General features: G+C 40.7%; 1 protein-coding gene across 1 annotated transcript in view; it reads right to left on the bottom strand.

Annotated features, from left to right (window-relative positions):
* The window catches only part of HSD17B4 (hydroxysteroid 17-beta dehydrogenase 4), an 89,009-nt gene extending 75,053 nt beyond the window's left edge, over positions 1 to 13,956 (bottom strand). Inside the window, exons 1-2 of the mRNA XM_015140631.3 lie at positions 13,819 to 13,956; positions 10,121 to 10,174 (exon numbers count right to left, since the gene is read on the bottom strand). Coding sequence (XP_014996117.3) covers positions 10,121 to 10,174; positions 13,819 to 13,876 — 112 coding nt within the window. The 5' untranslated portion in view covers positions 13,877 to 13,956. The remainder of the gene's footprint in view (positions 1 to 10,120; positions 10,175 to 13,818) is intronic.
* Positions 13,957 to 15,145: the final 1,189 nt, after the last annotated feature.

Below are 15,145 nucleotides of genomic sequence, written 5' to 3'. Positions count from 1 at the left end.
CTGGGTGTGGTGGCAGGTGCCTGTAGTCCCAGCTACTCAGGAGGCTGAAGCAGGAGAATCGCTTGAACCCGGGAGGCAGAGGTTGCAGTGAGCCAAGATCACATCACTGCACTCCAGCCTGGGCAACAGAGTGCGACTCCGTCTTTAAAAAAAAAAAAGACATATAAATGGCCAAGAAGTATATGAAAAAATGCTCAACATGACTAATCATCAGGAAAATGCAAATCAAAACCACAATGAGATCATTTCAAGTTAGAATGGCTACTACCAAAGAGGCAAAAAAATAATAATAATAACAAAGGATGACAAGAATGTGGAGAAAATGAAACTCTCATATATTATTGGTGGAAATGTAAATTAGTATAGCCATTATGGAAAACAGTATGGAGGTTATTCAAAAAAACTAAAAACAGAACTACTATATGAATTAATCCCATTGCTGGATATATATAAACCAAAGGAAAGGAAATCAGTATGTCAAAGAGATATCTGCATTCCCATGTTTACTGCAGCACTATTCACAATAGTCAAGATGTGGAACCTGCCTAAGCATTCATTAACAGATGAACGGATAAAGAAAATGCGGCACACAATACATAATGGAATACTATTTGGCCATTTTAAAAAAAAAAGAAATCCTGTCATTTTCAGCAACATAGATGAGCCTGGAGGACATTATGTTAAGTAAAATAAGCCAGGCACAGGAAGATAAATACAGCATGTTTTCACCCATATGTGGAAGCTAAATAAGTTGATCTCACAGAAGTACAGAGTATAATACTGGTTACTGAAGGCTGGGAAGGGTAGCAGGGAAGAGATGAATAGGAAGAGATTGATTAACCAATACAAAATTACAACTAAATAGAAGGAATAAGTTCTACTAGTGTATAGTACTCTAGGGTGATTATGGCCAACAATAATTTATACTATATTTTCAAATATATAGAAGAGAGGATTCTGAATGCTCCCAATGCAAACAAAGGACAAATGTTTGAGGTGATGGATATGCTAATTACTGATTTGATCATTACACACTGTATAAAGGTATCAAAATATCACACTGTACCCTATAAATATGTATAATTATTATGTGTCAATTAAAGACAGTAAGAAAAGAAAATCATTGGTTACATGTTGAAAAGCTTAGATATAGAAAGAACATTAAAAATACGTTTTGCAATTATATACAAAGAGAATTGTATCCATAACATGTGACACTGTTACCAGTTAAATGTATGGCTAAAATTCTAGTAGTAATAATAATAACTTATACCGATATGTGTGTACTTCACATTTCAATAAAACCACTATGTATATTGATGCATTTAATCTCCAGGTAGCTTTTTAAGAGGCTGGCAGTAACAACTGTTCCTCCTTTCACAGATAAGAAAACAGTTTGGAAAAGATTCTCTTACCACAGGTCCCTCTAAGTCTGTAAGAAACGGCAAAATTTACACTAGAAACTGGATCTACTACAATACCACTCTGCTCCTCTAATGCTTTAAGCAAGTTTCTTTTACCCTAAAAAGATCATTATTTCCACTAAGTTAAAAAAAAAAATCACATTTTTTGTGGATATGAAGGAAAAGATAAACAAACCACCCGACTCAAACAAATAGCTTTCATATAGGTAGCAAAAAATGGTAAGACTATGATAGTCAAGGGTCAAGTCTTTTCAGCTGAAATGATCAAAATGTTCCAAAGTGTGATACATTTGCACGTTTTCCATATAAAATCCAGTTCATAACCCTGAAGAGCTTTTTTTAACATAAAGCTTTTCCTCATTTCTGTCATTTTAAATAAATCAGTGACTTAGACAGTCTATTAAGTACAGAAGATTTTTCCTAAAAAGCATTCCCAAAATTTTATCAAATACATGCTATATTGGGAATGTAAGTATATTGGGAAATCCTTTCTGTTTTTCTTGAGTCAGGGTGTCACTGTCACCCACGCTGAGTGCAGTGGCACAATGATAGCTCACTAAAGTCTCAAACTCCCAGGCTCAAACCATCCTCCTGCCTCAGCCTCCTGAGTAGCTAGGACTACAGGTATGCACCACCACACCTGATTTTTTTATTTTTATTTTTATTTTTTTGGCAAAGACAGTGGGTCTTGCTATGTTGCCCAGGCTGGTCTTGAACTCCTGGCCTCAAGCAATCCTCCTGCCTCAGCCTCCCAAAGTGTTGGGATTACTGCACCCAGCCAGGATCCAAGGAATTCTAAAACACACTTAGATCCGATAAAAAGTATTCTATAAGTACGTAAATAGATAACTAAGTACAAGGTACCAAATTATCAGGCATCAATAGCCTGAAAATAGAACCACGTGTTTGTCAGAATGCCTGTTATCTCACATTCTCACAACATTGGTTATTATCATTGCCTTCAGTCTGACAATTAAATGATTATACTTTGTAGCTCATTATTTTAGTTTACATTTTTTTGAGCACTAGTAAAGTAATATTTTATTTTCATGGGCTTATATTTATAGTTATTATTGTTTTGCCTGTTTAGTTCACATTTTATTTGGGATACTTGTCTTTCTTATAGATTTGTAAATGTCCTTTATTTATAAAAGATGTTCATTCTTTGTTACATATGATAAGAATCATAAATTCCTTTACTGAAATGCTGAAAGAAAAATAAAGTTCATATCTGAGCATTAATATTACTTGATGAGTATTATGCACATTGCTTTTCAGTGTTTTGTAGAAACTAAGAAGTCTAGATTTGTCCTTAATAATTGTATTTGCTACACAGGTCTTTATTCTTAGAAGCAGGTTTTCTTGTTCTTTCTCTCTGTCCTTGACCCTAGCTTTCTGACTATTGGCTCCAAAGACTATAGCAAGAAATAAGCTTTGAGTCTCCTGATACCAGGGCTGCTAAACTAGCTGAGGGAATATATCTTGTACTTTGTGCGTGCACACACACACACACACACACACACACACACACACACACACACAAAAGCAAACCAAACCAAACATCATCTTCCTCGTACTGCCCCCCGACCCACTTCTGTCACTTCTCTGATGGGTGAGACTTGTCTCAGGCACTCTTTCTCTTCTCCCATTTCTGAGAAGCACATGCCACTGAGTCATCAGGTCTTGTCATCAATTTCATTAGGAATCTTCAAATATTTACTGTGTTCCCATTCTGTATCCAGCACTGTGCTGGGTGCTTTGGACTCTTAGATAGTTTATGCAGTGAGAATTTGCCAGTTCTTTTGAGAAATTAGCTATCTCCATTTCTTCCCTATTCCATAATCTCATTCCTAGATTACTGCAGTTGCTGCCCATTTATACTATGGGAGGCCTTTATATTATGTCAGCCCCTTGCTCGTAATCCACAGTGGATTTTCCTATTATCCACAGCATAACTTTAAAGAGATCTCGTAGCCTTGCCTCACTTTAATGCTTTAATTTACCACAGAGTTCCTTCTTTTTGCTGTAGATCAACGTGGGAAATGGTTTATACACCAATTTCTAACTTACCACTTACCATTATTACCAAGAGTAACAATGTTACAAAGCTTTATATTTGAAGAGTGCTTTATAATAACATTTATGCATATTCATGTTCATATAGAGAGACACTCAATCCAAGGATCTGTCACCAACAAAGTTGTATCTATCAACAATGACATATATATAAACTATTTTATTTCCAAAGTAAAATGTTGCTTCCAATTCTACAAAACTGGGATAGTTTTTATATGTACTAACTGTGACATCCTTTGTGCTGATTAATCCAAGAAGTATATTTAAGGATGAGAGGGTAATATTATATTAGAAACGTATTTCCTTTTTGGAGGGTTTACCTTATACATATACTTTTAAAGAAATTCAAGCCATGTATATTCAAGAAGTCCTTTTTCACCCCTTGCCCTTACTCTACTCTCTCCCAGAGATACCTAGCTACCTGCTATTAACCATTTCTTGGATGCCCTTCCACACATTCCCATTTTCTGTCTCTCTTTTTTTTTTTTTTTTTTTTTGGAGAGATGGGGACTCACGATGTTGCCCAGACTATTCTAAAACTCTTGGCCTGAAGCATTCCTCCTGCCTCAGCCTCACAAAGCACTGGGAATACAGGCATGAGCTACCACACCCAGCCTCCTATTTTCTATGCTTGATGTATTTCCTCCCATTTTGATAAGGTTTCCTATGGCAGACAACAGCATCAAGAATTATTTCATCAAGGCAGTACGTGGTAGCTCACGCCTGTAATCCCAGCACTTTGGGAGGCTGAAGTGGGTGGATCACCTGAGGTCAGGAGTTCGAGACCAGCCTGGCCAACATGGTGAAACCCCGTCTCTACTAAAAATAGAAAAAATTAGCCAGGTGTGGTGGCTGGTGCCTGTAATCCCAGCTACTTGGGAGGCTGAGGCAGGAGAATCACTGGAACCCAGGAGGCGGAGGTTGCAGTGAGCCGAGATCACGCCATTGCACTCCAGCCTGGGTGACAAGACCAAGACTCTATCTCAGAAAAAAAAAAAAAAAAGAATTATTTCATGGATTTTAGAACTGTGGGTCCAATGGAGGTTTTCATTCCTGTATTATGTTTATGTCCTGACTGCTATCAAAACTATTTGAACTGATTTAAATTATAAATGAATGTGCAATAGGACTATTAAAGATGGGAAAAATTAAACAACATGTTATGTCCAGAAAAGACAAGCATACTAAAAGCGTAAGCTAAAGGTAGTTACTCTAGTTGAGGACAATGTCAGGTTTACCTTTAAGTTTCTTGACAGCCAAGAAAATGGGAAAACACAGGACTGTCACACTGTTTTCACTTTTGGTAGAAAGATACAATCACCTTAGTTCATCAGGAATCTTTTCCAGAATGGCCATAACTGTATCTAAATATTTGAAAAACTCCAAAATATGATGGTAGTTTAGAGAGCAGTATCTTAAATTCGGTCCCTTTAACTGACTTTGCCTCAACAATAAGGCATCAAATGTATCCTTAATGGGAGAAGAAAACTGAAAATGAAAGACTGGGTCATTCAGAGTTCGGTCCTTCAACCTCTTTTCCTGTTCATTTGTACTCACTACCCAGATAATCTGATCCAGTCTCCTAGCTTTAAATAACATCTATAAACAGAGAATATTCAGATTTCTCTGTCTAGCCTCAACCTGTGCCCTCAACTACAGTATCCTATATCCCACTGCCTACTTAATATTGCCATCTGAAGGTCTAATAGGATTGTCTCCACTGTGCCAATCTCTTCCTCCTTCAGTCTTTTCTGTCTCAGTAAACAGACACTCTATCCTTCCAGATGTTTGACTCAAAAATCTTGGAACCATCTTGACTTCTCTTTCCCTTATAATCCACATACAAACCATCAAAAAATTTTGCCATAGCTTTCTTCAAAATATATCCAGAATTTAACTTATTTGCACCACCTCCATCCCCATCACATTGTCTAAACCACCACTGTCTCTTATGTGGATTACGCAAAAGCCTCCAACTGGTCTGCTTCTTCTCTTTTTATGGAAAATAACAAAGAATATACAAATGAATTAATAGTTAATAAATCTCAAGGTGCCCATCTTTTTTCTCCACTTCCACTCGTGTTCCCCTACAATCTAGTCTCCAAACAGCAATGAGAATGATCTATTTCACCCTTAAATCAGGTCACGTTCCTCTTCTGTTCATAACCTCTAATGGCTCCCCGTCTCAGGGTAAAAGTCAGTCCTTACTCTGAACTAAAGGTCCTATGTGATCTGACCTTCTAGGACCCCTCTGCCCTCATCTCTCACTTTTGTCTCCCTTATGACCTTGCTCACTACAACCACACTGGCCCCTTCCTAACCCTAAAATATACCATGCCTACTCTGGCCTCAGTAACTTGGCTTCAGCTGCTTCCACTGCCAGGGATGCTTAGGCAGCAGATGTCTTCAAAGCGTACTCCTTCACTTCCTGCAGTCTCTCCTTAAAACACTTCTTTCAGCATTTTCTGTTCCTTTAACTCATTTTTTTTCGTCCATAGCACCTACCTTTATCTATTATACTTTTACATATGTATTTGCTGGTTCTCTGTCCCTCCACTGCCCCCCACTAGAATATATGCACCATGAAAGCAGGGACCCTGTTTTATTCCCACTATATTCCTCCAGCATCTAGAACAGTGTTTGCTACATAATAGACACTTAATAAATACTGGTTAGATGAATAAATCAATCTATTTGATGTTAAGCCTATTAACTTTATTACTTTTTTTAAAACTGGCAAATGACAAAATAACAAATTGCTAAGAACTACTCTAGTTCTTAAAATGACAAATAGCTAAGAGCTACTCTAAATTTATTCAAAGGTTTTCCCCCATAACCCAAGTTGGTGATAGTCATGGAGGTATCTAAGGGAAATGTGGGTATTTTATGTATGGCTCATTTATTATAAGCTGGAATTCACATGTGCCTTCTTACGATCTTTCTCCCGGTATTATAACAGTTTAACTTACTCAATCGGTATATATTCTTGATCACTAAATACTATACTTACCCTTGCAGAGAGTCATCAGTGCCTAAAGCAGCCTGCTATGGTTTAAATATTTATCCCCTCGAAAACTCATGTTGAAATTTAATCCCTGACGTGGCAGTATTGAGATGTGGGGCCTTTAAAAGATGATTGAACTGTGAAGGCTCTGCCCTTAAAAATGCATTAATCCATTCATGGACTAATGGATTAATCAGGTAATGAATTAAAAGGTTATCATGGGAGTAACAAGTGGCTTTATAAGAAGAGGAAAAGAGACCAGAGCCAGCACACTCAGCCCCTTGCCGTGTAATGCCCTGTGCCATCTCGGGACTCTGTACAGAGTCCCCACCAGAAGGAGGCCCTCCTCAGCAGATGTAGCACCTCAACACTAGACTACTCAGCCTACATCACTGTAAGAAATAAATTCCTTTTTTAAAATACATTACCCAGTTTTAAGTGTTCTGTGATAAGCAACAGAAAATAGACTAACACACAGAGCTTTTTCTTTAAGCATCTAGGAGAAACATGTATGAGGGGGCTGGGACGTGCCTTGAGTCAACAAGACCTCAGGTTCACTTTGATATATCCAGTTCTTGAGCAGAGTGACTCATATATGGTAAGCAGGGACTGATATTGGTTCCTTTCTCTTCCCTTTCCGAAAGCCTTTAATTTTTTGTCATTTACCCTCACCACAATCCTGGAAGTTAGGTAAGACAGCTACAAACAGAGAGGTCATATAATTAGGCAGCAGAGCCAGGATTTAAAGCTTGGCCTGACTTCAAAGGCAATGCACCTTGCCCACTACAGTTCAACTTCCAGCTGTCAAGATCCCATAGTGGTTAAAAACACTGGCTCTAGCATCTGCCCACAGGAAGTTAAGACTCAGCTTTACCACTATTACATAACTGCAGCACGGAAAAGTCATGTCAATCTTACTTAAAAAGACTGTAATTTAATTTACCCAAAGATGTTACTTCAGTTCAAGAGTAGAACTCCCTTTCTTTTCCTAAGGAGTTCTTTTTGCTCCTTTTTGTCAGTCTTTCTCGTGTTTATGTCCTCAAAATAAAACTTACTATTCAGAGAACAAGATACAGTTCACCTACTGAGGAAACCTCAAAACTACTGAATTCCCAATATCCTGCTTAAGATATGCACAAGCATTTCCTGAAAGATGTAATTTACACAAAAGCAAATGTTCCTTTTTACAGTATCAGCCTAAGGCTTAGCAGTTCTTATACCAAATTTAAATAATCCATAAGCTTTATATAATAGAATATAAAACATAGCAATCATATTAACCCAAAATTGGAGACTATCTTAAATGATGCCCCTAACTTCCGGCTTAGAAAAGTGATTTCCTTTGGCCGATGAAATGTGAGTAGAAAAGACACGCCACTTCTAAAAAGAGGTCAGGAGTTCAAGACCAGCCTGGTCAAGATGGTGAAACCACATCTCTACTTAAATAAATAAATAAATAAATAAATAAATAAATAGCCAGGCATGGTGGCAGCTACCTGTAATCCCAGCTACTTGGGAGGCTGAGGCAGAGAACTGCTTGAACCTGGGAGGCAGAGGTTGCAGTGAGCCGAGATCAAGCCACTGCACTCCAGCCTGGGCACCAGAGTGAGACTCCATCTCAAAAAACAAAAAAGAAAAAAAATGAGTGTATGTGATGCAACTTGGAAACAGGGTGTCTATGGTATACACATAAAAAGGCTAACAGGTAAGACACAGACTTTAAAAAGGAATAGAAAACATCAGTCAAAATTTCTGCACTTCTACATAGATTGAATTCTCCTCTTTAATACTAAACTAAATCTGGCTCTTCATTCAAGTTTAGGAAATATTTTTCTTCTATATTCTTGGACTTTTATCAGGACTTGACACAATTATCATCTCTACTATAATAATGCAATGACAGAATAGATAGACACAGCATCTCTGTTTAATTTTTTCTTAGAATTCAAACACTCCTAATCTGAATTTAAGAAATTCAGAGGGAACAGGGAAATAAAGGAAAACTGATGCACAGGAACATACTGCAATAAAATTTTTTATAAAACAGGTTTATAAACTAAGTTTCTTAGTCAAGAACAAAAAAAAGCAAGAAATGTATTCAACCAATCTCAAACACACCAGCCCTTCCCCCAAAAAGTATATCAACAATAAAAGAACCAATGAATAAAGTACCTTCCTTGCACAAAGCAATATTCTAGGTCCTTTAGTAGATACAAAAGATAAAGCAAGATCCTTGCCGTTATGGAATTGAGCAGAAAAGATGTAAATAAATAAAAACGTACAAAGTAAAAATATTAAGAACTAAATAGCAACATAAAAAGAGAAGGAAAATTAAAAACAGTAACAGCATGTGTCTTTAGGCCTCAACATGAGCTATTCTTAGGAAAATATGACAAAGTGGGCCTGAAATATACACCCGCTGTCCAAACAATACAATGTCAAAATCCATCCCTGCCATAAGCAGCAGATTGGATTAGCAGATAGTGGCTATGATCTTAAACAAGGCACATCCAAAGCGTCAGTGTTCCTTCCATAAATATAAGCTACACATCCACAAGGAAGGAGAAAAGCATCTTAAGTGCTCTGCTTAGGTCTTGTTTAGAAAATCTGGTTGCTTGCTTAATCTTTTGTTATATGTGTCTCCCAAACAAACTGATGAAAATTCGTCTCTCTGCATTGCCTCGTAAGATGTCAGAAAGCTGAAATTAGAAGGTCATTGTGGGCCTACAATTTTATCCCAGGAAATATGCTAATAAGTACTGGGTCCTACATATACCCTTGCACTTAGCACTCATTTAGTTATTCCCCACAAAGGCTCAGTTGTGGACAAATTCGTTTCTGTGTCCACACCCACTGTCAAGCACATTAGGTCAGTCCAAACCACGTAGATTACTAAAACCTCCCACCTTTGGGATTCTTCAATACAGTATCTTCCATCTGACCCCTCCACCACTTAACAAAAACTCATGTAACCGCCCCCTCAATTAAATCTTTTTAAAAAGCTTCCAGTTGAAAAGTTTTGATGAAAGAAATAAGAAACCCATACTTCAGATTCCTTGACTCCAAACTTTCAGTTCTCAAAACTCAGTTATTTCTTACTTTTATCAATACACTTACAGGGGCTCTCTTTTGATCTCACACCAGTAGATGAACCTCCTATCTCAAAAAATTACAGCCTACAATTTACTAAAGTCAAGAATTTCCTTTTATACAATAAATGCTTGTCCCCATCCTTTTCTGTGAGAAGCAGGGCTTTGCGTCATCACCCAGATTGGAGTGCAATGGTATAATCATAGTTCTCTGCAGCCTCGAACTCCTGGTCTCAAGCGATACTCCCGCCTCAGTCTCCCAAGTCGCTGGAGTTATAGCCACGAGCCACCATGCCCAGCCCCAGCCCTTCGTTATCAATTCTGTTAAGTTGGGAATTCTGTGAAACTGGTTCACTTTTAAAAGTAAGTTAAAAAGACAGCCTTAGTTGGGGTAAAAACCTTCTGGCAAAAGTAAAAATAATAAAATTCAACCTTGAAAAATTATTTGATAGAAAGACAAAGATAGCTTGTGAAGATTGTATTTCAGTTATCAGCTATGGATTAAAAAGAAAGACACACCAACTTACCAACAACTAACGCTCCTCTTTCTGCAAAAGCCAGGGCATAGGCTCGGCCCAATCCTAATCAAAAACAAAATAATCAGAAGTTGAAGAAATGTCAGCATAATTTTTTTGATCCACTCAACCCAATCCCCATTTAAAGAAATTGGCGAACAATTAATTAAGTTTTAATGATATTCTCAAGCTATCCTATCACTGACATTCTCAACCTATCCACTCTCTTCTGCTTGCAGAGGTTGGAAAGCTTAAAACTGTATTTTTCCACCTATTCTACTACCATTTCCTACCATTCTACTTAGCTGCTAGGATGCTGTGAGTTGGGTTCCACCATCTGATGCAACTGCATAAAATTTAGAAGGTGGAAGTGAGACAGAGGCCACCTTACTGGGAGTTCCGGCTGTTGTTGTTAAGCTAATTTTCTTGAAAGTTCCTAGGTATTCAGAAACTGACTATAGTGGCAACTTCTTCATTCAGCTCCCTAATCCCTGGATGGCAGCTTCCATACTTCAGGTCCCTAGTGCCAGTGCTACTTGGGCTGTGGCACAGCTCCAATGACAGCCTCAGAGGTATTGCCTCCTCTAATGGATCAAATTCCTATTGTTTCGGAAGTCATTCTAAGAAGACCTGCCTAAAACCTAATTACCTGTATTGAATCCTTCACTGCTGAAAATATCTAGTGGTTTCTGCATCCTACACTGAACCTTGACTACACAGTCATCAAACACAAAAAATATTTAATTCTGACTCAAAGCTATAAGGTATAAATTTATATATCCAAAAAGAAATAATATCTATATATACAGCGAGAGAGAGAAAGTTTTGTTTTTGCTCCTTTTTTGAGATGCAGTCTCATTCTGTCGCCCAGGCTGGAGTGCAGTGGCATGATCTCGGCTCACTGCAACCTCCGCCTCCCAGGTTCAAGAGATTCTCCTGCCTCAACCTCGCGAGTAGCTGGTACTACAGGCATATGCCATCATGTCCAGCTAATGTTTGTATTTTTAGTAGAGATAGGGTTTCACCATGTTGGCCAGGATGGTCTCGATCTCTTGACCTCGTGATCTGCCCACCTTGGCCTCTCAAAGTGCTGGGATTACAGGTGTGAGCCACTGCCCCTGGCCAAGAGAAAAGTTTTATAGGCATAGGGCATCTCGGGAAAATTACATTAGAAACTGGCAATTAGTGGTACCTCTGGAGAACAGAACTATGTGGCTAGCAACAAAGAGTGGAAGGCTTACTTCTGGACTGTTTTTCTGTATTGTTTACATTTTTTAATATGTGTATATTTTTTACATTTTAAGATAATTGATAAATTTCATTGACAAATGAACAAATGTAATTAACAATTTATATTTAGTATAAATTAATCAATAAGTATACAAATAAACTGAGATGCATAAATTATTAGCCCCTTCCAAAAACAACCCAAGGCCAGGAGCGGCAACTCACACCCGTAATCCCAACACTTTGTGAGACAGAGGTGGGCGGATCATTTGAGGTCTGGAGTTCAAGACCAGTCTGGCCAACATGGTGAAACTCCGTCTCTACTAAAATCACAAAACTCAGCCAGGCGTGGTGGCATGGACCTGTACCCCCAGCTACTTGGGAGGCTGAGGTAGGAGAATTGCTTGAACCCAGAAGGCAGAGGCTGCAGTCAGCCAAGATCATGTCACTGTACTCCAGCCTCAGCAACAGAGCAAGACTCCCTCTCAAACAAAAACAAAAAGAAAACACACAGTTTTCCAAATCTAGAAAATTTCACCAAATAACTTATTTTAGAATTTAATACAAGCAGAAGGATCGCTTGAGGCCAGGAGTTTGAGACCAGCCTGGGCAACAAAGAGAGACTCCATCTCTTGAAAACATTTAAAAATTAGCTGGGCATGGTGGCACACACGTATAGTCCTAGCTATTCTGGAAGCTGACGTAAAAAGATCACTTGAGCCCAGGAGTTCAAGGTTACAGTGAGCCATGATCAGGTCACTGCATTCCAGCCTGGGTACAGAGTAAGACTTTTTCCTCTGGAAAAAAAAAAAAAAAAAATTAATCCACTATGAATGAATAAGAGAGAATTTAACCAGTTTACGAACAGCAGGTAAGGTGCTAAGTTCATAACTGTCTAGTCACAACTCATTGTTTCACAAAATCAATTTTGTGGGTTGCAACTAAAATTTATAAATAAAACAGAATAGAAAATAAATTTCAGGATGCACTGCCTGTACTACACACTGTATCATGAACTGGTTTTAAATACAGATGTGTGTGATTGTGTAAGTGTACTGAGTCCTCGTGTAAAATGTACTGCATACCATGTGTAAGTATGCTAACAGTGTCAAAGGAAGCGGTCCCTATCCTTGAATAATTTTCAGATATAGCCCCTGAAAATGAAAGTCTCCTTGCGATAGTAAAAACTTCTTAGAATGTAATCTCTGGACCTCCTGTATGAAAATTATCCAAGAACTGTCAAAAAAGATTTAAAACACCAAGTGTTGTAAAACACATTATTTACATCAAAACCAAAGTGTAAACAAAATGTTTTCCTAAAAACATTTAGAAGGTACGGGTACACGCAAATACATGCCCATGCAGATATAACCAGACAGCTATGGGTATAAAATACTTGGCTACTAATCAATACTAAAAGCATTTTCTGAAAGGCAGCATAAGAATCCACTTTATCAATCAGACATGAAAGTACATAGGAATTAATTGACAGAATTCCACAGTTTGCAACGTTTAATATATAACTCAAATAATTCATGCATTAGGGCCTTTCCAGGTATAAGGTATTACCAGTGGAGAATCAAAGGTGTATAATGTCAAGATCCCTGCACTTGGAGGTTACAGAGGTCACCCACTGGTGAGAAACTTGGGTAAAATCTCACTGCACAGCATCTATGTTGGTATGAATGTTTTAATTTTTTGTACTTTAAAAAATGGGGTTATTTCACATAACAATTTTCCATTTTGCCGCTCCTGAAATACAGGCAACTTTCCCACTGGCTGGGCCACTTCGGAAGTCTCTGCTCTCCAGTTCCTCAATGTGCCCATCCAACTCCCATTTTCTTTCTCCATCATACACCTGACCCCGTGCGCATTTGAGATTACAACCTCTGCCAAGACCCCAGTGGATTTCGAGTACAGTTTGTGACTTGCTAAGCATACAAAGTCCAACGGGGAGGGCTCTTATCAGACGCCCTCTTTAAAGAAGGCCCTCTCACGAACTTAAAAGCGGACGACAGAGGGAAACAAACAGTGAACGACTGAATGACTTTTCAGCTGACAGCTCTGCGCTTCAGGGGGCGATTTCCAGCCCCCGCCCCTCGCGGCTTTTCAGTCCTTTAAAACACTAGGCAAAGAGCTAAGAGAGTTATTTGCAGGAAGACTAACAATCGATGCCCACAGATAAGCGTCAGGGAGAACTTTCACCCAGTTTTGCAACCAGCAGCCCAGCCTGGCCTCTCCCCTCAGTTAGGACCTTGGTAAGCCCACACCGGGGTGCTGGGGAGAAACGGGCTGTAACTGCCTGACAGACCAGGTGTTTCTGGCTCTTTCCGCAACAGATTCGGTGCCTCAAGAAGAGCCATTCTCCACCCCACCACCTCAGCTGCGTGACCTCAGCTGCGGCTGCGCGCATATACCGGCCCGAAAAGGGCGGCCAGCAGCGCGAAAGCAAGGCGTGCCACCTCCAACCTTCGCAAGCTCACCTGCCCCAGCGCCGGTGACAAGTACTACCCGCCCGTCGAATCTCAGCGGTGAGCCCATGAATAAGGCCTGCAGCGACACACACACAAGCACAAGCAGAGCAGCCGGGCCGGACTGCGGGACAGGAGGAGGCGGGGAATGGTGGGGGCGGGACGAGGGTCAGTGACTTGCCAATTTCTGGGAGGAAGACGGGCTCAGTGCGCGCGGCTCCCTTGGAATCCTGGGAAATGTAGTTCAGAGTGACTCCAATAGCTGGAAGGACCTGCCAAAGAGTCTGGGCTTGAAAGGACCATTTCTGCGGTTGGAAGCAATGGGAGCTGCTAGGACCTGTGTAAAAGAATAGTTGACTCCGACACCCTGCATTCACCTATTCACGTATCGTTTCATCATTCACTCAGTAAACGTTTTCTGAGTTTAGCTGCTGACCTAGAGAAACAGCCTGCGGTCCCTCTCCTTGAGGGGCTTCCAGAGATAGTGAGAGGTGACAACATACTAGCAGCCCTCGCTCTCGGCGCCCCCTCGGCCTCGGCGTCCACTCTAGCGGCGCATGGGGAGCACTTCAGCCCGCCACGGCACTGTGGCAGTCCCTCTCTGGGCTGGCCGAGGCCGGAGCCGGCTTCCTCTGCTTGGTGGGAGGTGTGGAGGGAGAGGCGCGGGCGGAACCGGAGCTGCCCGCTGAGCTCGCGGGCCAGCGCGAGTTTCGGGTGGGCGTGGGCTCAGCGGGGTCCCGCACTCAGAGCGGCCAGCCGGCGCCGCGGGCCCCGCCGGCAGTGAGGGGCTTAGCACCTGGGTCAGCAGATGCAGACGGTGAGCCGGGTCCCCCAGCAGTGCCCGCCCTCTAATTCTTGCCCGGCCTCAACTGCCTCCCCGCGGGGCAGGGCTGGGGGCGGCAGCCCGCCATGCCCCAACCGTGGGCTCCTGCGCAGCCCGAGCCTCCCCGATGAGCGCCGCCCCCTGATCCGGCGCCAGGTCCCATCAACCGCCCAAGGGCTGAGGAGTGCTGGCTCATGCCTTGGGACTGGCCTGCAGCTCCTGCTGCGGCTGTGGTGCAGGATCCACTAGGTGAAGCCAGCTGGGCTCCTGGGTCTAGTGGGGACTTGGAGAACCTTTATGCCTAGCCAAGGGATTGTAAATACACCAATCAGCACTCTGTGTCTAGCTCAAGGTTTCTAAACAAACCAATCAGTACTCTGTATCTAGCTCAAGGTTTTGTAAATACACCAATCCATACTCTGTATCTAGCTAACCTAGTGGGGACTTGGAGAACTTTTCTGTCTAGTAGGATGTGTCTAGCTAAAAGATTGTAAATGCACCAATCAGCACTCTGTG

This window comes from Macaca mulatta, chromosome 6 (genome assembly GCF_049350105.2).
Source record: "Macaca mulatta isolate MMU2019108-1 chromosome 6, T2T-MMU8v2.0, whole genome shotgun sequence".
In the NCBI taxonomy this organism is placed as follows: domain Eukaryota; kingdom Metazoa; phylum Chordata; class Mammalia; order Primates; family Cercopithecidae; genus Macaca; species Macaca mulatta.
Note: the sequence above shows the minus strand (reverse complement) of the source record. Positions and strands in the feature narration are given on the sequence as shown.